At 39.6% G+C, this 27,354-nt stretch overlaps 1 protein-coding gene across 1 annotated transcript; it reads left to right on the forward strand.

The window, feature by feature from the left end:
- The first annotated feature begins 7 nt into the window (after positions 1 to 7).
- UBA5 (ubiquitin like modifier activating enzyme 5) lies at positions 8 to 26,993 on the forward strand. The gene is made up of 12 exons (XM_089672534.1): positions 8 to 412; positions 2,010 to 2,055; positions 2,615 to 2,704; positions 4,944 to 5,053; positions 10,542 to 10,628; positions 13,088 to 13,172; positions 14,417 to 14,521; positions 16,614 to 16,741; positions 18,888 to 19,023; positions 19,710 to 19,788; positions 20,972 to 21,078; positions 23,580 to 26,993. The coding sequence occupies exons 1-12, from the start codon at positions 267 to 269 to the stop codon at positions 23,655 to 23,657; spliced, it is 1,197 nt and encodes a 398-aa protein (XP_089528660.1). The 5' UTR covers positions 8 to 266; the 3' UTR covers positions 23,658 to 26,993.
- Positions 26,994 to 27,354: the final 361 nt, after the last annotated feature.

A 27,354-nucleotide genomic window follows, 5' to 3' on the forward strand; every position in this document is an offset into this window, starting at 1 on the left:
TGCATTAAGTGGTAACACATATGAAATACCGGCTTCTGTAATCCCATAGACAGGGAGTAGGAGAGTGACTATTACCTCAGACAGAGGAGCAGTGCACACACCTCTTCCTGGCTGTGACGTGTCTTTAGGAAGCACTTGTAGCCGGCTTACACTGTACAGCAGCAGCTGGCAGGGAACTACAGAACCCAGCAAGCCCAGGGCTGGCAGGGGACACCAGTCTGTGAGTCCCCGGGGTGTGGCAGTGTGTGGAGGAGCAGCGAGCAGACATGGCTTCTGGCAGTGAGGTGGAGAAGCTGCACTCCAGGATCAGAGAACTGGAAGAGGAGCTGAGGAGAGTGAGGAGCACTCAGGACACACACAGGAGCAAGATAGACAAGATGAGTGCTGAGGTGGTGGACTCCAACCCATACAGGTGACTGGACATCCCATAATATCACAGACACTGCCAGGGCACATCACCCTGAGATCCTGGGGGGGACATCCTGCTTTTTACTCTCACCCTGACACCCAGGGGTCACCCCTTTTTTTTCCCATCACACTTTGATTGGGGGGGGCACCCTGTTTTTGCCCCTTTCACCCTGAAATGCTGGGGCTTACCCTATTTTTTGCCACGTTAACCCTCAAATCACCATTTTTTTTGCCCCTTTCACCCTGAAATCCTTGGGGGGGGGGTCAACCTGTTTTTGGCCCGTTCACCCTGAAATCATGGGGGTCACCCTGTTTTTTGCCCCTTTCACCCTGAAATCCTGAGGGTCATCTTACTTTGATTTTTTTGGGGGGTTTCTTTTATCCCTCTCACCATCAGATCCAGGGGTCACCCCGTTTTTTTTTTTTTTTTTTTTTTTTACCCCTCTCTCCCTGAGATCCAGGGGATCACTTATTCACTCCCTTGTTATATCTCGCCTTGACTATTGTAACTCCCTCCTCGCTGGCCTACCTCATCGCAGGCTATCCCCTCTTCAGTCTATCATGAATGCTGCTGCCAGACTCATCCACCTAACTAACCGTTCTGTATCTGCCACCCCTCTCTGCCAATCCCTCCACTGGCTTCCCATTGCCCAACCGATAAAATTCAAAATATTAACAATAACGTATAAAGCCATTTATAACTCTGCCCCAAATTACATCAACGATCTTGTCTCCAAATATCACCCAAACCGTACTCTCCGCTCATCTCATAACCTCCTGCTCTCTAGCTCCCTTGTCTCCTCCTCCCATGCTCGTCTCCAGGACTATTCCAGAGCTTCCCCCATCCTCTGGAACTCTCTACCCCAATCTATCCGACTATCGCCTACTCTGCTCACTTTTAGGTGATCTCTGAAAACCTCTCTCTTCAGGGAAGCCTATCTTGCCCTCAGCTAATAATGGAATCTTCTATTCTTCCAACCAGTCCATCCCCCACAGTTACTAATTTTTGTACAACTAGCCCCTCCCTCCTAGATTGTAAGCACCAAGGAGCAGGGCCCTCCTTTCCCTCTTGTATTGAACTGTATTGTCTCCCGGTATATTGTAAAGTGCTGAGCAAACTGTTGGCGCTATATAAATCCTGTATAATAATAATAATCATCTTGTTCTTGTACTCCAGGCATCCTGAGATCCAGGGGTTCATCCTGTCGTTTTTTTTTTTTTTTTTTGCCCCTTTACCCTAAAAGTTTTTTTAACCATTCTCTGAAATCCTTGTTTTTTTCTTTTCCTACCCTGAGATCCTGGGGTCATCCTGTTTTTTAACCCTTTCCTCCTGAGATCCAAAGAGTTGTGTGTGTTTTTGTTTTTTTTTTGTTTTTTTTCATTCTCACCACAGAATCTGGGGAGTGGGGGGGGGGGGGGCATGGGTTGGTTCACCTTGTTTTTTTTCTGTCCCTCTCACCCTAAGTTCAAGGGTGTCACCTTTTTTTTTTTTTTTTTTTTCTTACCTCTCTCATTCAGAATTTCCCAATCATTTCCGAATATGTATTCCATATAACTTACTCTGCTGAATTTCTAATTTATATATATATTTTTTTTTTCAGTCGGTTAATGGCTTTGAAACGGATGGGAATTGTGGAAGATTATGAGGTAGGATAGAAAACTGAATATTAAAGAATAAGTTCACATATTACCCATATTCAGGGTGTAACATGTTACTGTGGCTCTCGCCCCCCACCCCCAATCTCCCATTGTGACAGCTAGCAGGTAATATTCTGCCCCTACTAGCTGTCACAATTAAAAAATTAAAAAAAACGTAGGCTCTGCTCGCCCAGCTGCGTCATTCATTCACAGAGTTCTGTGAATGGGAAACTATTAAGTCCTGACATCCTTTACAGATGTTGGCTTGTAGTTCTCAATGAGAGCTGTTGTAGCTTATTAATTCTTCCTGTCCGTGTTAAACTGCCTGCTCTTATGAAGTACGAGCACACGGACACACTGACAGTCTGCAGGAGATCTGCCTGGCACCAGCGATCTGCTGAGTAGATGCAAGAAAAATGTCAATTTTCTAATTTTTTTGTTAAAAGGTGAACTTATCCTTTTGAAGTGTGAACTGACTGTTTTCTGTACAATAATCATATCTGGGTTATGTAGATGATGGTGATACCAACAATTCCAATTTGATTCATCTCAACCATTTCTTTCCTAGAAAATTCGCAGTTACACGGTGGCTGTGGTTGGTGTTGGTGGAGTTGGCAGTGTCACTGCAGAAATGCTAACAAGATGTGGCATTGGTAAGGTAATACCAATTTGATTATTTAACAATTTTAAAAGTTCTGCATTCAGTTTTGCTAAACAAAAAGAAGTCTTTCCAAGTTTTGCATCGCTACTCCTGTCCCTGTCTTTCTTGGTGTTCTAGATCCTACGTTAGTATGGCCAGTAGCACAGTCCCTTACCATAACCCTGTCCAACCATGCTGCTGACAAGGAGATGAATATTTAATTAGTGACAGCACTTTTCTAGGACAGCAGATGTATGGTCGAGACGAGCACTGTCAGTACTTATGCAGGGGGGAATGACAGTAAAAGGGAGAACAAGATAAGTAGTGGGAGGAGGGGGAAAGCAATGGCTGCAGGAGGCAAGGGGACTGAATACAGATTTTCAGAATGAAGAGTAGAAGAATGAGATTGGCAGCAGGAGGAGGGATAGAGTAATGATAGCAGGAGGGGTTGGTAGCTAGTGGGCTTTGCAAGAAAACCCCCCCAAAGGAACACCCATAAATTGGGCTTCATACAGGAGTGGGAATCACAGCCAAAAATACAAGACAAGAAGTGCTTTTCTGTCAAATGTTTCTGCATATTGTTTTTGTATGCACGTTTTTGTTTGTACATGAATCACCGGACCAGCAGGTAAAATTTTATTTCTTTTGAGTCTTTCACTATAGATGACTGAAAGTGAAAACACATTCATGTTTTATAAAAACCTTTTTTGTCCTGTGTTTTAAAATGTATATGTTATTTTCCTGTATCTGACATTTCAGCTTTGCTCTATGGAGTATTTTCTTTGTCTTGAATATTTAAATGTTCTCATCCCAACACAAAGAGATGCTGATGGGAGTATATTGATTAGGACTTTCAGAGAGCTTTGTTGAGAGAAATCTCAGCTAGAAACATTGAGATGGAGTTGTCCATTAACCACAAAATAGTGTATACAATCGCTTCAGGAAATAAATTGTTTTACTAACATGGATGTTTATATCTAAACTAAAGTCAGAGGAAATTGATTATTATATTAGTAGCTTAAAGTGGTTGTAAACCCTAACATATACCTAGTGAAGTGACTGGCCTCGTGTGATACACAGAGATAACAAATCCTCCTACATAAGTTGTCCCTGTTTATCTGCAGTCATCTCTTTTCTACATCTATTCAAACTGCTGAATTTTAAAGCTTGTCTAAGAGTTCAGAATAAAGGGATGGAGAGCCTAAGTTACACTGTGCAGAGCTCAGTGAAGAGAGCTGCTTGGAGGGAAGAGACACAACCCCTCCACACAGCTCACAGGAGCTGAGACTGTCAATCTGCTAGAGATCCCTTCCCCCTCACCATTTTTCTCTTGGTGTCAGTAAAACTTGTCAGAAGCTATTCATGCTGATAGCAGAGGAACTAGGCAGCAGACAGAAATGACACTTAGTGCTCCTAACTGAAACAAGTACACACTATAGCAGGATATGATTTGTTTATATTTTATGTCTAAGGTTTAAAACCACTGTAAAGCTTGCATTTAGTGTATATGTGTGTGTATATACTAAAACATACACTATACACGTGAAATTTCCTTGCTACAAAGTATTCCAAGGTCAACTGTTAGTGGTATTATAACAAAGTGGAAGCAACCGGGAACAACAGCAAGCAAGTTAAGCATGAACTCTTAAAATAAAACTTCAAGTTTAATTTCATTTTTAATAGTTTGTTTGGGCCAAACTGATTCGAACAAACTATTTCCATTGCATAACTATGTGGTCGCTGTGTCTGATGTAATAGACTGTAGTAGCATTAGCTGCTTACAGTAAGGAGGCTTGTGTTCCAGCAGCAGTGGGGGCAACTTCTTGTCTGCTTCCAAAGTTAAGTGAGATGCCTTGTATTTTTATTAATAATTTCCACTTTGGCAGATGAAGTCTTGTATATATTGATCAAAATACAAGGCTTCTCCTAAATGGTGGAAAAGCACTCAGTCCAACTCTCTTTATTTCTGGCAGCAGACAGGTAGTTATCCGTACTGCTCCTGGAACACAGCCCCATTTACAGTATGTAACTAATACTACTGCAGTCTATTAGAGTACACGCGGTGACTGTATAGTCTTATAATGGAAATAGTTTGGCCAGCTTGGCCCAGACAAACTATATTATGTGATATGAAACCTGGAATTATACTTTGATATTACTTGGTTCTAAGATTTATTTGTTTTGTTACATTTTACTGTGATTTCCCATGATGTTAAATTTCAGACCGTCTTGATATTTATTCTGGGTTTCATTGCAGCTGCTGCTGTTTGACTATGATAAGGTAGAGTTGGCAAACATGAACAGACTCTTTTTCCAGCCACACCAGGCAGGTCTCAGCAAAGTGGAAGCCGCGGAGCACACACTGAGGTATCTACTCTTACAGTGGTTGTTTTACAGTGAACACTTTCTGACTTTGTTTGTGCTTATAGCTTATACCTGATACGTAGGGATTGATTTACTAAAACTGGAGAGGGCAAAATCTGGTCGGTCCAGCTGTGCGTGGTAGCCCAGTGTTTCCCAACCTTTTTTCAGTCAAGGCACCCTTTAAAATGATGCATAAATCTCAAAGCACCCCATTCCAAAATGTGAAAAACTAAACTAATAGTTTTAAATAACGCAGCAACATCCCCACATGTGGGACACCCAATGTAAGAGGGGATTTATTCTTCCAAAGAAAATACACCTTTACACACTGGTACTGACTAGTATTTCGGTGTTTCTGTCCCTCACTCAACTATTCTGATTGCAGGGGAGTGCAAACAAGGATGCTGTGCAGGCACCCGGCATCCTTCTTAACAACCGATGACATCATTGGATGTTAGAACGTCAGCAGCTGGACGGTTGTAATGATGAGTAACTAAAAGGCAGGCTTGATCCACTGACTTGTATACAATTTTTGGGCAATTTTTAAGCATTTTTCAAAGGCACCCCTGTAGAAACCTGAAAGCACCCTGGTTAAAAAAGGCTGTGATAGCCAATCAGCATCTAACTTCAGCTTGTTCAGTTAAGCTTTGAAAATAAAACCTGGAAGCGGATTGGTTCCTGTGCAGAGCTGCACCAGATTTTGCACGCTCCAATTTTAGTAAATCAACCCCTTAGTCTCTGTATTGGCTGTTGTGGTGGCATATACTGTATGGCTCCAAGTCCACATTGGATTTTCACTAGAAAACTATTGTTTTCTAAATGTTTGTTTAATTTTCTAACAGTTGATGGGGTTATCTACGAACTGTAGTAAGCTGAACAAATGAAGAAGGGTGAAAATTTCTGTCACTTCTTATCTGAACGAAAAATCAACGTGCATGTGTGGTCACAGACATTTGTTGTAGTATGAAAATATATAAAAATAATGCACATAAAGGTTTGTGTAAATTTACCCTGTGGAAACTGAAAGATACTGTAGAAGACATGGCTACTACAGTGATCTCCACTAACTTCTGGGTCTCGTGCTGAGTGGCTGCCCTGCTACATAGTGAACACAGAGGGTCGCTCACTCAGCACGGTCGCCATTCCGAAAACATTGTGCATTTTCTCAATAAATGCAAAACATTCTCAAATTGGACAAATGGAAGAAGCAGAACAGTGATGTCATGATGTCCAACCATGTCCAATTGTATAACGCTCTCCATTAACTGAGAAAAATGCAAGACATTCTGTGAATGGCGCCAATACCGAGTGAGTGATCTCCTGTATTAACAGTGCAGCTGGGAACCACTCGGCACTGAACTTTGAATTTACACGTATTGGGATTTTTTTATTAGCAAAGACATGTCGCAGAATATATTTTGGCTTAAATTTGATTTTTTTTTTTTTTTTATACTGGACATGTTTAATAGCAAAAGGTCCAAAATATAGTTTTGTTTTTTTGTTTTTTTCTCAAAATTGTCAGTCTTTTTTTGCTTATAGCTCAAAAAATAAAAAGCGCACATGTGATCAAATACCAGCAAAAGAAAGCTAAATTTGTGGGAAAAAAAGGACGTAATTTCATTTGGGTGCAGCGTTGCGTGACCGTGCAATTGTTAGTTAAAGTAACGCAGCGCCGCAATGCAAAAAATGGCCTGGGCAGAAAGGGGGGTAAATCCTCAGGAGGGAAAGTGGTTAAAACAGAAGGTATTTACAGTACGTCTCCACCTATCAATCACATATCTAAAGAATAAGAGGATTATTCTTTTTAGGACAATGGATGAAGCCATGCAAATCATTACTTTATGCTCTATTGGCCACATACACATCCAGAACCACTGGTGTATTGTATATTGCAAATATAGTCCAATATTATCCACATCAGCTCTGGAAAGTTTTCCCTCCTTTATGACCAAGCCATATATTGCTATTCAGCACTTTGTTCCTTTACCTGGTAATTGCATGATCATGCAACGCTGTACCCAAGGGAAATTTATATCATTTTTTTCACACAAACAGTGCTTTCTTTTGGTGGTATTTTATCACCACTGAGTTTTTTTATTATTTATTATATAAACAAAAAAAAGACCGAACATGTTGAAAAAAAAAATATTTTTACTTTCTGTTATAAAACATACCCAATTAAAAAATCAATTTTCTTCATAAATTTAGACCAAACTGTATTCTACTACATGTCTTTGGTGAAAAAAAAAAAACGAAACAAATCCCAATAAGTATATATTAAATGAACTGAGTGAAAGTTTATAGTGTCTACAAGCTATGGTATACAGTTAGGTCCATAAATATTTGGACACAGGCACAATTTTAGTTTTTTTCAGGTATTTACAAAAACATATTCAAGCTTTAGTTATATAATGTATGTAGGCTGAAAGGGCACACTCTCATGTTTAGTTTGAGGGTATGTACATCCAAATTCGAGGAATGGTTTTGGAATTACAGCTCTTAAGATTAGCCAACCCCCCCATTTTTCAAGGGACTAAAAGTAATTAGACGATTGAATATAATCATAAATAAAATATATGAATTTTTAATATTTTGTTGAGAATCCTTTACTGGCAATGACTGCCTGAAGTCTGGAACCCATGGACATTACCAAAGACTGGGTTTCCTTCTTTCTGATGCTTTGCCAGACTCTAACAGCAGCTGTCTTCAGTTGTTCTTTGTTTGTGGGTCTTTCTGCCTTTAGTTTTGCCTTCAGCAAGTGAAATGCATGCTCAATTGGGTTGAGATCAGGTGATTGACTCGGCCATTGCAGAATATTCCACTTCTTTTCCTTCAAAAGCTCCTGGGTTGCTTTTGCAGTGTGTTTTGGATCATTGTCCATCTGTACTGTGAAGCGCCATCTTATCAACTTTGCTGCATTTGGCTGAATCTGGGCTGACAGTATATCTCTAAACACTGCAAAATTCATCCGGCTGCTTCTGTCTTCTGTCACATCATCAATAAACACCAATGACCCAGTGCTACTGGAAGCTATGCATGCCCATTCCATCACACTGCCTCCATCATGTTTTACAGATGACATTGTGTGCTTTGGATCATGAGCTCTTCCAAGCTTTCTCCACATTTTTTTCTTCCCGTCATTCTGGTACAGATTCATCTTCATTTCATCTGTCCAAAGAATGCTTTTCCAGAACTGGTCTGGCTTTTTTAGATTTTTTTTGGCAAGGTCTAATCTGGTTTTTCTATTCTTCAGGCGTATAAATGGTTTGCACCTTGTGGTGATCCCTCTGTATTTGCTCTCGTGAAGTCTTTTCTTGATTGTAGACTTTGACAATGATACGCCCACCTCCTGTAGAGTGTCCTTCACTTGTCTGGATGTTGTGAATGGGTTTTTCTTTACCATAGAGAGGATCCTGTGATCATCCACCACTGTTGTCTTCCATGGACGTCCATGCCTTTTTATGTTGCTGAGCTCACCAGTGCATTCTTCTTTCCTCAGGATGTACCAAACTGTTGATTTGGCCACTCCTAATGTTGCTGCTATATCTCTGATGGATTTGTTTTGTTTTTGAAGCCTTACAATGGCCTGTTTCACTTGCATAGACAGCTCCTTTGAACACATGATGTAGGTTCACAGCAATCGATTCCAAATGTAAATACCACACTTAAAATCAACGCCAGACCTTTTACCTGCTTAATTGATGAAGAAATAATGAAGGAGTAGCCCACAAACAGCTTTTGATTCAATTATCCAATTACTTTTGGTCCCTTGAAAAAGGGGGGATGGCAAATCTTAAGAGCTGTAACTCCTAAACCCTTCTTCCAATTTGGATGTACATACCCTCAAATTAAACATGAGAGTGTGTGCTTTCAGCCCATATCCATTACATAACTATAGCTTGAATATGTTTTGGTAAATACCTGACAAAACTAAAATTGTGCTTGTGTCCAAATAAATATGGACCTAACTGTATATAATGGAATTTTTTTGTATTCTTCTACTAATGGCAGTGATCAGTGACTTCTAGTGGGACTGTGATTAGTACGGCGGGCAGTCTTACACTGACTGGATGGGAACTGACTCACTGACAACTCCAGTGGCAGTAATCAGTGATAATACTATACACTGTCACTGTACTAGTGACACTGGCTGGAAAGTGGGAAGGGTTTAGCATCTTGGGTAATCAAGTGTATGTCTAACAAGTGTTAATTTTTCTAATGTGTGCTGCTATTTACAAAAATTGCTTTGCTTCTTCTCCCTGCTTTTCAGGGAAAAGAAACAGATTGTTCCCTCTGTGCAGAGCCATGTGTTGATTGTCAACACAGGGCTCATCACTGTGACTGGACACAGCCGATCAGCAGGTCCCGGCCATGAATCATTGGCTGCGACCTGCAGACAAACTTCTGCACTTCTTTGTACAAACTTTAGCAGATAGCAATGGGTGGGGGCACTTGTGCTCCCTGTACCTGGAAGAGGCCAGCAACATACAGATACATTGTTGTGCCTTTACGGGCCATCCGGTCTGCAAGTGGTTATAAATCCATTTATACCAAACTGTATACAACTATTTGGCAATCATCAGTGCAGAGTATGGATGGATAATTCACAGAATTGTACACTACATGGGGTATGGCATAGCACAAGGGCTCCAGTTTCATTCTATCCTGTCAACCAAAGCCCACCTAAAGACATAATGGATGTCTTTTCCACATGCTGTACACCGCTATGTGTAGCACAACTCCTGGTCTTGTATAATGTACAGTATATCTATCCTTACCTAGTCTTCTCTTCAGTTCTTCTCTATGGAAGATGGACAGCTTAGAGTTTTTTTCTAAATTTTTGCTAAAGTTTTTTTCTAAAGTCTAAATTGACTTTGGCATTTTGTTTAATCTGCAGTTGTTACTCAAGTCCTGTGTAATTTAGTATTAACAAATTTCCTTTCTAGTTCAGCCTTATGCTTGCTGCAATTTTCTAAAATTGGCAACAAATTGAAACATGGCTTGTATATTGTTACTGTATAGAACTATACAAGAACTAAATAAGTCATTTCCTGGGACTTGATTGGCTCAGTGCTATGCTGTGCAGTTTTTCTGTTTTACAATGTGGGAACCAATCAAGCGACTGTATCAGGAGGACTCTATACACTCAGAACTTTGGAAAGAAGTGGCAGCAGCTAGGAAAGTGTGATTAATGTTTGATAAACTTTTTTTATCTATGTATCTGACTAGAAGAGGATTGTCATTTTCTCATAGAGTTCAAAAGTAACTTCACTTTTATCAGCATGCCATTTTCTTTCACCTCCTAGATTGCAGTAGGAGATGCTGTGTGTATATAATTTTAGATTTTCATAATGTCCTACATAATCACTTTGATGGGATTTCTTGTTTTTGCAATATCAATGAAAAACTTCCTAAAGCAAATGAATAAGTGAAATAATTTGTGATTTGCATGTTTAGTGTTAAACAAGGGCACATTTTTACTCTTTCATAGGAACATTAACCCTGATGTCCAATTTGAAGTTCACAACTACAACATAACAACCATGGACAATTTCCAGCATTTTATGGACAGGATAAGGTAAGGACCCTGTATGTGCTTCTTTATCTCTTGTGGTGCGCTGAGAGGCTGAGCCAGCTGCCAGTTAAACATCTGGATGGATCCTGACTTTAGTGTCGGGATCCCTGCAGAGCCTGGAGTGGCTCTGTGATGTCAGCCAACATCAGACTTTAGCCCGCTGTTGGCTGAAACTGGGTCACATAAGTGCACTCCTGTGACCCACAGGAAAAGTATGGCAAAACTTTGGCCATACTTCTTTAAAGATCTAACTTGCATAGATATTTGCATGGCACTGTTATATGTCGGAGCAAAAAGTAATAAGGGCTTATTTCTTGTGAATCAAGTGCAGATTTTATCCGAAAGTGCAGGACTTATCCGGAAGATATATGCAAAAATATTCTACACAATTTGGGATTACCTCTATATATGCAGTTGCAATAATTCCAAAGCATTTAACTGCTTCCCCGCCACCCTATAGCAGAAATACTGCTACAGGGGGGCAGGGGTGTGCAAAATTGTGTGTGTGTGTTTTTTTTAGTATTTCCAGGTAGGAGGTGCGCGCGCCGTACCTGTGCCGCCATTCGCTGCTTTCTGTCACCGGGTCCTGGCCGGTGATTACCGAGGATCTCAGACGGGGAAGAGGGCTGCTTTGTTTATTAACAGTCCTCCTCCCTGTCGGCTCGGCACACTGCTCTGGATGGTTGTGCACAGCACAGCCATCCAGAGCTGTGTGCTTACAGTGAAGCATCAACACACCTCCCCCCAGTAAAGCACTACCAGCATGCAGTTAACCCTTTGATTGCCCCTCATGTAAACCCCCTCCTGCCCAGTGCCGTTAGTACAGTTTCAGTGCCTTTTTTTTTTTTTTTTTTTTTAAGCACTGATCACTGTATTGGTGACACCAAGTCAGTTCCTCCCAGTGTCAGAATGCCCACCGCAGTCCCGCTATAAGTCGCTTGTCGCCGCCATTACTAGTAAAAAAAAATAAAAAAATTCCAGTATATATACCGCCATTTGTAAATGCTATAACTTTCACGTAAACCAATTAATTTACATATATTGGGATTTTTTTTTAGCAAAGATATGTAGCAGAATACAGTTTGGCCTAAATTTATGACGAAATTTGATTTTTTTTTTTTAATTTTTTTACTGGATATGCTTTTTTTTTTTTTTTTTCATAGCGCAAAAATGCACAAACAATCAAATACCACTGAAAGAAAGCTCAATTCGTGGGAAAAAAGGAATGTAGATTTCATTTGGGTGCAGCATTGCATGACCGCGCAATTGTCAGTTAAAGTGACGTAGCACCGTAACGCAAAAAATGGCCTGGTCAGGAAGGGGGTAAATCCTCAGGAGGGCAAGTGGTTAAAGTATCTAAACCCAAGAAAACAAATGTAATATATAGAATCCTAGCAGTCCTTAGATGAAGTGCCTGCATTAGTTTTCTTTTTTAGGTCTTTCTTACTTTATTTTCACTAGGTGTTTTGCACTTTCTATCATAGGTTTTCACCCCTGGCTACTGTCCTGAAGGGGACTATAGACGCCTACCCCTCTTGTCATCTCCCAGTAAAACTGTTCTGTAGTTCACAGCTGATAGCTGGGAAGACTGATCACAGTGATATTTAGTTCAGTGCACAGGAATTTACAATCACACTGGGTTTCTGGCAGGATTTACAGGTATTTTTCTGTACTTGCCTGCTAATGCAGCCACAACATCCAAAGAATGGTAACCTGAAATATATCACAGTTTCGTCCTTGGGTTTAGAAGTACAGTGGTTAGACAAAGAAATTAATACACCACATGATTTGCAGATGTGAAAGTGGCGACATGTTTCATGTTGAATGCTTCTGCTGTGTGATGAGACACCTAGCTAACAGGTGGGAAGCCTCACTTTCATCATTCACTGCGTGCACTGCTAATGATACGGAGTCATGTCAGAGCTTACTGAGCTTCAAAGAGGGCACATTGTTGGTGCCTGTTTAGCAGGTGATATCTGTCACTGACGTTGCCAATTTATTTGCGGTGTCGTGAGATACAGTATCAAAGGTTAAGAAGACGTATATACAGTGTCTGGGAAAACATTGTCTGATAATCATAAGCGAGGTCGACATAGTCAGTTGACCGAAAGAGACAAAAGATCATTGCGCAGGATTGTGACCCAAAATATGAAAACAACTTCTATAAAAGTGACTGCAGAGCTCAATCTCAGTCTTTACGGGAATGGCACCCCAAACTTGGGTAGCAGTTGCATGAGAAAATGCGCTTTGCAAAAATGTGCAAGGCTCACTGCCAAACAAAGGTGCAGGAGCTACTTTGGTGACAAACACACAAAAAAAGCACCACCTCACATTTCCCAGTTGTGAACAGGGCCTTGCTGTTGGTATATATTTAATTTAATTTTAATACACAGGAAAAGTGTTTTTAAACGTTTTTTGTTTCTTTTCTTTTTTTCTGTTTTTTTTTTTTCTTCTTTAATCAGCAAAGGTGGATTAAAAGAAGGGGAACCAGTAGACCTCGTATTGAGCTGTGTTGACAACTTTGAAGCGCGCATGGCAATTAACACTGTAAGAACTACTTCTGTCAATATTCTATATAATAGCACCACTAAGGACATTATACAGTCTATACTACAGCTTCATTCTACATTTATTCATAATATGTAAACACCATGTGGTAATTGCAGTATACTTCAACTCTGGGACTGGAGAGCTCTTCCTTTTTTTTTTTTTTTAATTTATTTCATTTTTGCTGTTTTGGCTAAATACTAATTTTTAAAGAATATTACGCCATTTTTTCACTCTTTCTTTCTGTGTGAGGACTACAGAAAGGTTACACCGCCGGTATGCAGAAGGAGGGAGCTGGCATCCTGAAATGCTTCCAGTGGCTCCAATGTGACAGATGAACGAATGTTGCTCGAGCAGCGTTTGTTCATCTGTCATGCAGATTAATTGTTCTCTTTCCTGCAATTGCCCAAAGTACATGCACTATAGTTTAGTTTGATACGAGCAGGTTGATAAGGTGTAAACCTTATACATACTATAAAAAAGCAAGCATTGGTTCTTCTAGGCAGTATTCTTAAAACCTTTTTTTTTTTTTTGGATCATTTAGACAAAAGATAGAACTTTTGGTTAATTTTAACTGTTATCTGCAGCACTATTGGGCTCCATGCACACTGGGCATTTTAATAACGTTGGTAACATTAGCTGTGTAAAGTCACATTCGTTTTTCAGTGGTTTTGTATTAGCGTTTAGCCGCATTTTTTTCGCATTTGCGGTTTTTAGTTTTCTTTTTTTGGTCAAAAAATGTCCAAAAACGCTGCTTTGCTGCAATTTACCACATTTTGCCGCACATTTCAGCGTTAGAGCGTTTTTACAGCAAAAAAACTCCTAAAAACCCACTAGTTCTGAGGTTTTTTTTCCATCCAAAAAACATTGATTACAGTCTGTGTGCATGGACACATAGGATAACAACATGCTGTAGAAAAAAAGTCAAAAGCCAAAAACAGCAGCTGTAAAAACGTCCAGTGTGCATGAGGACTTGGGGAGATTTTCTCACACTTCTTGTTTTAGTGACAACATTGTCCTAAGAAGAGAAAGTGAGTGGGACTTACTCCCAGGATTGCAGACAGAAATAAAGGCCTTTTTTTACTTTGAGTCTTCCTATGTTTTATGGTGATCTTAATGTTCTTCACATTGTATTTGTTATTTCCTCCACATAAAGAAAATGATGATTCTAGCACAAACAGCACAATAATTCATTGCTTACTGCGAGTTATAATATACTGCATTATAACCTTTCTTTCATGAAGGCATGCAATGAACTGGAACAAATCTGGATGGAATCTGGAGTCAGTGAAAATGCGGTATCCGGACACATTCAGCTTGTTAAACCTGGAGAAACAGCCTGCTTTGCAGTATGTCACACATATTTCTTATTATGTAATGACTGGAATTCAGCATAAGATTAAATGTTTTGGCATCTAAGGAATTGATGTTGGTTAACATTATCTGCTCTTCATTCTGGGGGAGGATCTCTCCCATTATTCCCTTGTTATTCCACATTTGCTCTGATCACACATTAATGGATAACATGTATTCTGACCTTGTGATTACCCCCTTTTATATGCTGTGATGTGATTAGCCCTTCATATTACCGTCCATCTTTATTTTCTTCCAGTCTTTTTTCCTCTTTTACCTGCTTTTCTTTCTTGACTCCTTCTTCTCAGTGGATAAAGCTATCTTGAAAGCATCTTTCCTGGTATATACACTAACTTTTATTATAAAAGCCCAATAAGGTCATTCACAATACTACTCCATATTCTTGACTGTCTTCTCTAATTGTTTTCTTGAAAATTAAAATCTAAATTATACAAAAAAAACATACCTTTTGCTACTAGTACAAAAACCCTTAATAAGTATGGTAAGGTACCATACCAGTAATACATTAAAATATTACATTTTTATTAAACACCTCTATAAAAATTCAAATTCATTAAAAAGACTCTAGTGTCGGGTACAGATATTTATTTATTTTATTTATCGTACTTATATAGCGCCGTCAATTTACGCAGCGCTTTACTTATATATTATACATTCTCATCAGTCCCTAACCCTCAAGGGGCGTACAATCTAAGGTATGTATGTATGTATATGTCATGGTGTAAGTTTACACATTTTGATATTACAGCATTTGGCAGCATATATTTCAATCGTGTCATCCCTGATATATCATAATGGCAAGGACCCAGATCCTTCCCTCCTGTCTTTGAAAGAACATTTGGATTTAACACTCAGTCCTTCAGATCATTTGGAGGTGTGACATCCAAGGGTCCATCTATTTGTGGTGACATCAATCCAGATGTCTCGTTTTTATATGGCTATTTATACTCTCAGTATTTCTAGCAGACATAAAATAGTTGGTTCTTCCTGAAGAAGCAGGCTTTGTCCTGTAAAATGTGTCGAAGATGTTCTTCTGTCCAGGTCCCTATTAACATGATATATCAGGAACAACACTAATGAAATGTATGTTGCCAAATACTGCAATATCAACATGTGTAAACTTACATTAGCCCAAATGCATATCTGAACCCAACACTTGGGTCTTTCTAATTCATTTGAATTTTTATGGAAATGTTTAATACAAAATTAATATAGTAATGTATTACTGGTGTGGTACCTTTTGTAAAAATCCTATGTAGCTCATACTCCTTTAGGGATTTTTTTGTACTATGTATTACCATAGAGGATGCAGTAAAACCATCAAACAATGGAAATAAACATTTTGCCATCTCCCTCCCAACTTGCTACAGATCACATAAAAATGCATTAACTCCTTGGTGACCGCAGTCCGACTTGCCATGAGAACGGTAATCTGGCAACAGAGAATTTGGAAAGGGCAGCTACGTGTGTTCCTAGTTCTTAGACCTGATGGCTAGACTGATAAAAAATAATCTGAGGGATTTATTTAAAAAACAATTGCAGTTGAGCATAGATGCCTGACATCAGGCAGGTCATTAAAGTAAAACTAACCCCTCCTATCATTTACATCCAAGGAAGCTGTCATTGTATGCTGTTGGATCTGCAGTTGCCACTGTGCTGCACTTGTAATCAGTTATGACACCAGCCATTTGATGTCTAGACAGATAGTTTGAGAACACAAACAACTGTGACAGTTATCATTCACTGCATGCCTTGTATGTCACTTTTTTCAGAAATGGTTAAAATGAGGGGTTTAGTTCCAATTTAAATGTCGGCTCCACATATCAGGTCCTTTATTATGTAGAACTTTTGTTTTTTGTTTTTTTTGTTTTTTATACTGAAGGTTGATACAGTAAGAAAAAAGTATTGTTTCTAGATTTGTTTTTTTTTTTTTTTATTTATCCAAACATTGTAACAACTATATTCACACAGTGGTGATGAATAGTATACAGCAGGTTTTATGTTCCGGCTACTATACATTAATTATATTTTATAATTTGTTATATCCCGATCCATTCTCTTCTTCAGTGTGCACCTCCTTTAGTAGTTGCAGCAAACATTGATGAAAAGACTTTGAAGCGTGCCGGTGTCTGTGCGGCCAGTCTGCCCACCACAATGGGAGTTGTAGCTGGAATACTTGTGCAGAATGTTCTCAAGTAAGTCACTTCATAGAACTGGACATAACTTTTTATCATACACTTGCACAGCAACCAAGAAAGGACCCCAGAGGTTAAATTAGATGTTAAAAAAAAATTACAGTGTATTTTCAGTGAGTACGTATGAGTTATAACCATATTGTTTACCTTTTTGAATATGTTTTGTTGTTCTTGTCAAATATTTATTTCCTATGATCAGCAGCTCCATCTATTGGCCATAATGTGGTATTTTACTGATTCAAACTATCATTATGAATGAAGAACATCTGACCTGGAGAGAAAATAGCCTAGTAACATTCAATTGTGCATACATTCACAGAGAATGAATGTACATTTCTCAGAACAAACATCTCTGCAAATTTTTTATAAACACACCCTTTAGAGGGGCTGAAAATTGGTGTGCAACTATAAACAAATACATAAATGGCAATAATAATAATCCGCATCCTTGCATTTTTTTGGGAAATACACAAAAACAGTTCTGGAGGACGGGCATTCAAGGCTGTGAAAGGGGCCAGTAGAGGAGTAGATATAGGGGGGAAAAGAGGTAACTAGTCAAGGGAAGTGCATGCAATGGTTGTTTGATCCTTTTTTCAGGAAGAGAGCAATGGTTATAGTCTGATTCAGCATGCTTATATAAGCATGATAGGTGGTCTTCCAATAGAGCTGACTTCGTAGAACAAAAGCAGTCATACTGTTAGAGAATATCGGAAAAGTAGGACACATGTAAGACTCAATCTCTGGGGTCCATACTCTTTGAAGTTTAGCCATAGTATCATTTTGCTTTGCTGTAGGTTTTTCATAAAACATAACTTGAGAGACCTGATTTTTGACCTCCTGAAAAAGGGATTATTGAGGCCTGCCATCTCTGAGCTAGCACCCTTTTAGCTCCTGTGAGGTTATTTGTTACTAACTTAATTGAGGACTTTCAGATTGTTACATGTTTGAGTTTTGTAGATTAGATTTTAGAGGGACCTCTGTATTCCAATACAGCCGATCAAACCACCTTGCTTAACAACTGGCAATTAACATGTCAGCCACTAAGTGTTTTCAGTGTTTGTTTTCAGTGAGTCAGGCCATTTACAGGCTTGCATTGGCACAAGGAGCAGTAAAGTACAAGTGTTGTAAAGTACTGCAAAACAAGATGCAAAGTCCGCAAGTGTAGCAGGCAAATCTTTTCTCCATATATAATTACAAACTGTACTTAGAAGCAAGGGTTTTAAAACACTCAGGGCCCCTTTATACCTCTGTGGTGCGTAAACACATGCACATTTAATGCATGTTTTAACACACACAAATGTGCATTTACTTAAAGCAGCACATTAATTTGTTTTCATTTTTAAGGCAGCAGCTACTGCCTTTTAAAAATCAGGTACCTACCAGTGCCTTGTGTCCAGCGCTGTCTTCCTGAAGCTGGGTTTTCTTACTTCTGCGGGTCCCTGGCCATCTTGAATACGGGAGAAAACCACAGCTGCCTCATCAATGTAGATGCGCAAGCTTGTGTGGTGCTTTTGAATGATCGTGCAGCCTCCTGGGATGTGTGAAATCTCCCAGGAGGGGTCAGGGCAAGGGACATGATCCTCGCCTTGGTACTCCCCCTACACAAAAAAAAAACCTGTAACAAAGGTTACAGGCTTGGGAGAGGGAGTGAACCAGCAGGACCTTACCTTTTGAGTTTCAGATAGGAGTGTAGCTTACAACTGTAAATCAATTGCATCTATTTCCAACATGTAACCTCATAGTACAATCAATCTAAATACTAATGTATTGTGCCTACTGATGCAAAACAATTGATAATATTCTGTCCTAGCTGATCAACTCAGTTTAAATCCACTCAAAATTGAATCTAAATTGATAAAGGGAAGTTATGGCTATTTGATTGTTTGCAAATTGCCGTTAAATTGCACATTGATAGGATAAAGAAATCAAAGCATGCATGTCCACCACTAGTATCAAGTACCTGCTGGTCAAGCTTGCAAATGTGCTGGGGACCCTCCAACTTATGCTAAAGAATTCACATATTTTTCCATTTATGATTTTACACATAAATGTGGTTTAGTATGAGGATATATACATAGCCATTTAATGTTCTAGCTTGATACATCTCTTGCCTGTAGGATCTCAGTAACCTGCTCTTTTTCTGTAGATATCTCCTAAACTTTGGCACGGTGAGCTTCTACCTGGGATACAATGCAATGCAGGATTACTTCCCTACTATGTCCATGAAGCCTAACCCATCCTGCAGTGACAGATACTGTGTGCAACGGCAAGCAGAATTCAAGGTAGACCTATTTGTAGTGGTCCGGTAAACGTGTATGTATAGGCATGTCTTTGCTGTTCAATGCAGACATGCTGACATGTTTTATGCTTCTTTAAATTGTTTTAGTGCTATAGCTCGTAAATGATATGTGTTTTCTATGACATACAGTCCTGCTAAGTCCATAAGAAGAAAGCATCTAGTGTTCCTCTGATGCTGAAAAGTTCTCCTACTGATCTAATATGCAATATCTAATCTGGCTGACAGCCATATAAGACTGTCTATACACGGGCAATTTTTCTTGTTCAACCAGTGAGTTAAACAAATAAGACGGACCCTTTTCCTACATCCACACATTCAAGGTGGTTGGGGGGGGGGGGGGGGGGTTAGGGGGGAGATCCTCCACGCCACACTATTATAAACTTCCCTGCTGTCGGAATACACAGCTCAGCACTGCAGTCTATTTCCTGCTTTAAATGGGTTTTGCATTCCTATACATGTCTCACATCTTCAAATAGGACCATAATCTAATCTATTCCCCCCCCCCCTCCCAGGACTGCAGACTTTTTATTACTATCCTGTTTTTATTATTATTTTTCAAAAATACATGTACACACACACTCATATGTTTTTTGTTTGTTTTTACATTGCTTGTTTTCATGTATAGGCATTTATTTTCCCTAATGTGTTGTAAAACTGTTTGTTATCCAGTTAAAAGAAGCTGCACAGCCTAAACCTGAAGTTGTAGTCAAAGAAGAAAAACCTGTTGTACATGAGGAAAACAATTGGGGTAATGACCTAAACCAAGAGTAATGTACATTTATTATAATGAACCTGTTATTTTCTCATGTAGGAAAAAGCAACAAGTTTTCTTAACTCCCCCAACTTCACCTACTGTCTTCATCAGAGTGTTTATACGTTAGCTTTGTCACTGTAATTGATGTTTTATCAATAAACCTCCTTTTTTTGGGGGGTATGCTGCATGGACCTGCGATTAAGTTGGTCCTAAACTCCAGTTTGTTTTTTTTTTGTTTTTTTTTTTATCTTAAGGCATTCTCTGCATTATGGTAAAAAAAAAAAAAAACAAACGCCTACTTGACTCCTCCATCGATCCAGTTCTGTGCCTGACTGGAGGTCTTCTGTCCCCTCTCCCTGGTCTCATAGGCTTTGCCGATAGCAGTGGGAGCCATTTGCTCCTGCTGCTCTCAGTCATATCCCTTGAGCAGGGAATGAAGGGCAGAGCCAAGCCATGCTTTGTGTGTCTGCGGATGCAGACAGCCTGGCTTGGATGTGTGCCCCCATGGCAAGCGGCTTGCTATGGAAGCATACGTGGGAGAGGAGAACGCCAGTGGGGGACCTCAAAAGAAGCATTAAGGGGCAGCTCTGTGCAATACCTTTGCACATAGCAGGAAGGTATAAACCTGTTCATTATTTTTTTAAAAATCGCTTTTACAATTGGTTTAAGGTTTTGTAAACTCCAAGTTGTTACAGTCCCATGTAAAAGTGCAGTTACATCACTGAGCAATCCAGTCACATTTACCATACCTACAAGCACCAAGTATTCCTCTTAGGCAGGAGAGTGAAAGAAAGGTATGTGCTGTTGGGGAGGGAAGACGTTAAGTGAACCTGTTCAGCGATGTAGGGTTTGGACAATGGAAGTAGGGCATGTGGCAGGGGACACAGACATCCAAAACTAATCAAATTCTGCAGTGCTGATCTTGATTGCTAAGCTGATAGGGTTGCTTTAAGCTAACATGTAGAATATGTTCTGAACAGTGTGAAGATAGATGATTTACTGAGAGATAGTTTGCAACTATTCCACATTTCTTTTGTTTGATATCTGTAAGTTGTGTACATATTTGGATACAAAAACCTCTCTTTTATTAGTGTATTTTACCAGCACTGACTGTGATCTTGCTGAAGCAGAAACAACAATTTATTTCTAATACAGTTAACTGTAATCTGACTTCTAGGAATTGAGCTAGTATCTGAGGTTTCTGAAGAAGAGTTGAAGGAGGCTTCTGGACCTGTCCCTGTTCTACCAGAGGGAATCACTGTAGCATACACAATTCCTGTTACGGTATGTATCAATTTACTGCTTTGAAGATACTTTTTAAATGCACAGACAGGAGCAATAAATGGTTCTTTTAGTGTGATTTAAATGAAAACTTGCCAAACTGACAAATGTAAAACAACCAAACCATTCTTGACTTCTGAGTGAAGACTAGAATTTTTAGGGAGTCCAAATATTCAGTCTTAAAGTGGAATTCCAGCCCATTACCTAACTATGCCTAATCCTGCTTCCACCCCCTTCAAAAGTTTATTCTAACTACCCTGTAGAAGATGCTTATGCTTACCTATTCTGAGGGCTCTCTGGTCCAGTAATGGGATCAGCTCCCAGTGGCGACTTCAGGGGAGAGGAGGGACAGCCGACAACTGATGCCCCATAGTAAGTCTATGGTTGTCGTCTCCACCCAAGCATTTCAGCCTTTGTCAGCGATCTCGCCTCTTTCCTGAAGTCAGTCACTAGGGAGATTACATGACCAGACTTGAGCATCCTCAGAATAGGTAAGTATAAGCATCTTCCTTTCACAGGAAAGCATCTTCCTTTCACAGTTAGAATAGTATTTAGAAGGGGGATGGGAGCAGGTTTAATCATAGTTTGGCAGTAGCCTGGAATTCCACTTTAAAGCTATTGTGATAAATGTGATAACACAAAAATATTCACTGGGCTTCGATTAACCATACTATACAAAAACTGGTCACTTCCCCAGTCTATAACTGGCCTTCACAGCAAGGAGCACATGGAAGGGTGACGCATGTCAAATAACAAAAAAGAAAAATTCCCAGCTCTAACTTGCCAGCCAGCCTGCAAACAAACCGAATTAACCTAACAGTATGCATTAAAAACGGGTTTAGTTAGCACACATTTGCAAAAACATGCGTAAGCTACAGAGCCTCATCACGACACCCTGATATTCTGTAGCTCCTAACTCTCCAATTTTAAGAGCCTCCATAGTAGAGGCACATAGACAGGTTAATTTGGTTTGTTTGCAGGCTGGCTGGCAAGTTAGAGCTGGGAATTTTTCTTTTTTGTTTGACTTATATAAACCACCCTAAAGCAGCCAGCATAAACTTGTTTGATCAACAAATACAAAGTAAAGGGTATTCTGATGCAGGGCTTAGGTGGTATTGATAAAATCCATATATTAAGTCTATAAATGGAAAAAAAAATAATGCAAACTCTTCATCCAAAGGCTAGGATCCCAACACCAATTCTGTGAGATGTAAAACACTGCACATCAGGTGGTAGAGCCATGCAGTTTACCAAATGGATATGACCCTCAAATTATAGAGTGGCCATAAAAGCCCAATAACTCCATGGAAAGCCTGCCTCCACATCAGTCACCAGGAGGATGTGCAAATAAGCATAGACAGAGATGGCGTATCCTGTGTCAAAGTGTGATAGAATTGTCAGGTGCTTCTGCTACTCAGATCACACCAAGAAAACCAGTACTGCAAATGTACATGTTACTGGGAACTGGGCCATTGGATGTGCAGGGTGTAAAAACTGCTGCTATTAAAGGCTCAGTTTATCTTTATTAAATATATATATATATATATATATATATAATAAATGTACATATTTTTGATGGGGGAAAAAAGATGTGCATTCATTTATTTTTTTGCAGAAGTCTGCAAAGCATTGCCCCTGTGATCAGTGGATTGCGGGTACAATATCAAGCCCCTGAAAACTCTTCCTCCAGTTCCCTGCCTGTACAATATCAAGCCCCTGAAAACTCTTCCTCCAGTTCCCTGCCTGTACAATATCAAGCCCCTGAAAACTCTTCCTCCAGTTCCCTGCCTGTACAATATCAAGCCCCTGAAAACTCTTCCTCCAGTTCCCTGCCTGTACAATATCAAGCCCCTGAAAACTCTTCCTCCAGTTCCCTGCCTGTATCCATTCAGCCAAAGAGCTAGTTTTAGTAAATGTTAGTGGACTATGATAGCGGTGATAAAGGCATTTGTATTCCATTGAGAATTACTGCTGAAATGAGAATTGGGATTTGTAGTTCATTCATTCACAGATCTCTGTGAATGAATGATGCAGGTGTGTGGAAGGAGTCTTGAACATATGCTGAGGGACAGGGGTGGAGTTAGCCTTTAAAGCTTGCTTTCTAGAAAGTTCCCTGGTGTTGGAAATCTGTAAATGTATAAAAGTTTCCATCAGTCCCTGTTACTTTCATTGGTACCGTGTGAGGTTACAAGAATCATTCCACTATAAGCAGGCTGCATGCTATGTCCTCTAGTAGCTAATCAAAGGCATACATTCACACTAAGCCAAAGGATTTATTTTAATAATAGGGTCTGGCAATTCTTCTGCATCAGGGCCCTTTACTGTGGTGGTACATTATTGAATAGAGAACCTTATTATCAGATAAGGCCCTCAATTAGAGTTGAAACATGAAACTGTTTTGGTTATTCTTTTTGTGCCCCCTCGTGAATATTATTAATACTGAATATAAGTTATGGAAAGTGTAGATAGTTTTATTCATGAAATATGTTTGATTCTGTCTTCAGAAACCCACATCAGGAGTTACTGTGGAGGACTCAGAGCAGAGTCTGGAGGAGCTCATGGCTCAGATGAAGAACATGTAACTCGCTAGTTCATCAAGCAGCAAATGATTCTCCATTCTGCAGAGAACATGCTTCTTATTTACTTTGTCATATCATCACAGGAGTCCTCATTTATTAACGTCAGACATAAGAACTGTATTGTCCCCCAACATCCAATGAGTTTCACACTTTCAGATCCCAACGGTTACAGTTGTGCTCAAACGTTTGCACACCCTTGGAGAACTGGTAATGTACAGCAATTTAAAGGAAACATGAGTAAGCAGGCAAAACACATTTCATTGATTTCTTATGGAATTCATATTCAACTGTAGGTCATAACAGAATGGCACAATCTTAAAGCAAAGCATGGCAACAAGTAAACAAATGACATGACCCCCGTTTAAAAGTCTGCATACCCTTAGTTCTTAATACTATGCATTGCCCCCTTTACACCCCCTTCACATCAAAGCTGATTTTGAAATCGTGTGACTTACAGTGAAGTCGCACAATTTCAAAGTCGGGTGAGTTGCTGATTTGAGGTGCGATTTGCAAGACATCTGACACAGATGTCTATGCAAATCGCACCAAAAGTAGTGCATGCACCAAGTCGGAACCGCACCGATATGACCACTCTAATAGCTGACAATAGGGTGCGACTTGGCATACGATTTGCAAGTCACATAGCATGCAAATCACATGCCAATTCGTACCCGATGTGACCAGTGTGCAGTCTTTTGTAATAGTTGTCTATGAGGCCTCAATTTCTTGCAGGTGCTACAACTGCCCAATCTTGGCAAAATGCCTCCAGGTCTTTGGCTGTCTTGCATGGATTGCATATCGGAGATCTCCTCAGATCGCTTCAATGATATTAAGGTTAGGAGACTGTGACGGCCACTCCAGAACCTTCACCTATTTCTGCTGTAACTTGGGTTACTTGGCCTTGTGCTTAGGATCATTGTCCTGCTGGTATTGTATCCAGCCTTTTTTGTGGCATTGGTGCAGTAAAGGCTTCTTTCTGTCATTCAGCTCATTTTTGTTCCATGTATCCTGGTATTGTGGCTCCTTGAAATAACCACAATGTCTTTTTCCAGAGCAGCCTGTATTTCTCCTGAGGTTACCTGTGTTGTTTTTTTTTTTTTTCTTTGTATCCTTAACAATTCTTCTGGCAGTTGTGGTTGTAGTCTTTCTTGGTCTACCTGACCTTGATCAAGAGATCCCCAAATTTTCCACTTCTTATTAAGTGATTGAACAGTATTGACTGCCATATTCAAGGCTTTGGATATCTTTTTATATAATTTTCCATCTTTATAAAGTTCCATTACCTTGTTACGCAGGTCACTTTTGACAGTTCCTTTCTGCTCCCTATGGCTCAGTATCTAGTCTGGTCAGTTCATCCATGTAAGAGCTAACAAACTCATTGACTATTTATACATAGATACTAATTGTAATTTAAAAAAAACACAGATGTGGGACATTAACCTTTAATTGCCATTGTACCCTCTGTGTTTCACCTTGTGTGTCTGTACCAAGACCAAACATTCCAGGGTATGTAAACGTTTGATCAGGGCCGTTTGGGTGATTGTAAAGAGGAGCCAAACAGCTATGTGATAATAAAAGGTTTCATATGATCACTATCCTTAAATAAAAGTTTTTTGGCATGATCAGTCATATTTTCAATTTCATTGCCACAATTTTGCAATTTTTGCCAGGGTATGCAAACTTGTGAGCACAACTGTATATCCCTTAATCTGATTGGTTGCTGTTGGACAACATAACTCTTGGAGACACTTAGAAAAAAAGACCAATGTTAAAGTAAACAATTCCAGAGAGAAATAAGAGTTTTTATTGCCAGCCTTCTAAAATGCTTGTTGTCTGGTTGGTATGCTGACCTACTTGGCCTCACCAATTTGAGTCACTGACCCAGAATAAGTAGGCAGATAATGAAAGTCATATACACCCTTATCTGCCTACTTGTTCTGTGTCCTATATGACTGCCAGGTAACTAGAATTTCTAGAAGCAGAGGTCATCAGGGCATTCTTTGTTTGGAAAACGATTGTTTCCATCAATGAATATGAAGGCTCGAGGGTGACTCAACATTCGCATATTCGCATGTTTACTGAGTCAACAGAAGATACTGTAAATCTATAAATCACAATATCTGCTGCCCACCGAGACAGTAAGTGTTCACAAATACTTGTGGATGGACATACTGATTCACCACAACATTTGTGAAATTGTCAATCCTCATAATCTGTTAGGTTGTTGTTACTAATAAATTGTTACGCTATATTAAAATATATAGTCTATTTAATTGTCTTTGTTACTATATTTGACTATGTATTTATTTTGTGTTACCATTTTGTATTTCTAAACAGAATAGAGTTGGCTCAGTAAATAGTGACTTTCCAGGCCACCCCTCAATTACTCTTTGTAATGTCTGGAGAGTTGCTTAGGCCTCATGAACACGCACAGGCATCCAACATCAATTGCAGCTGTATTTTTACACCTGCGGTATACAGTCGCCCATAGTAATCGTTGTATACTAACTGTATGTGGATATACGCTGTGCTTGCGCAAACTTGTGTGCATCCCTGGATGTTCAAAAGTCACATTCAAGGATTTTCACACGTGTGCAAGTTTGCATAAGCACAACATATACCAGCTTAAAGATAGTGTACGGCCAATCATTACTATGGGTGATGTAAGCTGAAGCGGTGTCTCTTGGATGTGTAAATTAAAATTGTTAAAGCCTAACTCCCGATTTCTTGTGATTGTAAATAATTTGTTTATACCAAGCTGCTTCACTAGCAGGTGCATCTGCTGGGAGTGCTGTATAAACTATAGGTAGCATCAGCTAAATGTGTTCTGGGAGCCAGAAGGGAAGTTCCCATCCAACTGTCAGAACAAAATTGAGTCGGACTGAGGCTGAGCGCTGCTCAGCCATTCACCAAAAGCATTGCATTTCATCAGTGAATACAAAGCTTCCTCTGATTGGCTGATGTGGAGAGATGGGTGGATGATGTCACAATCTCCACATTAGCCGTTCAGAGGAAGCCTTTTATTCATTGGTGAAATACAATGCTTCCTATGAATGGATGAGCAACCACAGCCAGATTTAATTTTTTTTTCTGGGAGAGGGAAAGGAAGTCCCCATGCTGCTTTTGGAACACAGCCCTGTATATAGCTGATATTACATACAGTTTATACAGCACACCCAGCAGGAGCATGTGTTAATGAACCAATTTGTTTGGACCAGCTTGTTCAAAATGAACCAAAGTTGCTTGAAACCTGGAGTTATGCTTTAAGATCACAATATCAATATGGATGCTGTATTGTGACTTTAACATTTGTAATAAAGCTTCTTTTATTTTAAAGCAGGCATGGGCTCCTGATAAGTATCATGTTGCATTGACAAAACACTACGGAAAAAACAAAACTTGATATAAAACTGACCAGCAGCAGCCTGAAAAGACTGTGTAGGATGATGGACTATATAATCAATACTCCTGTAGGCAAAGTGTACTTTGCTCTTGGTACTTTGTACCCCAATGAAATGGAAAAAAAAAATCTAGAATGTTTATGTTTTAATAGCAGTTTATCTGTGGATATAGGAGTTGTTCCCTCACTCAGTTTAGTTTTGGATAGAATGGGGAAGAGAATAACCTCTGTCTGTTTTTTATTGCTAACACCTCTTTTGGAAAATATTTCCTCACTTCCTGTCCAGGGATAACCTTGTCA

The sequence above is a fragment of the Staurois parvus genome, unplaced genomic scaffold, assembly GCF_062004578.1.
Source record: "Staurois parvus isolate SC_StPar_1 unplaced genomic scaffold, SC_StPar_1.0 ptg000130l, whole genome shotgun sequence".
Lineage (NCBI taxonomy): Eukaryota > Metazoa > Chordata > Amphibia > Anura > Ranidae > Staurois > Staurois parvus.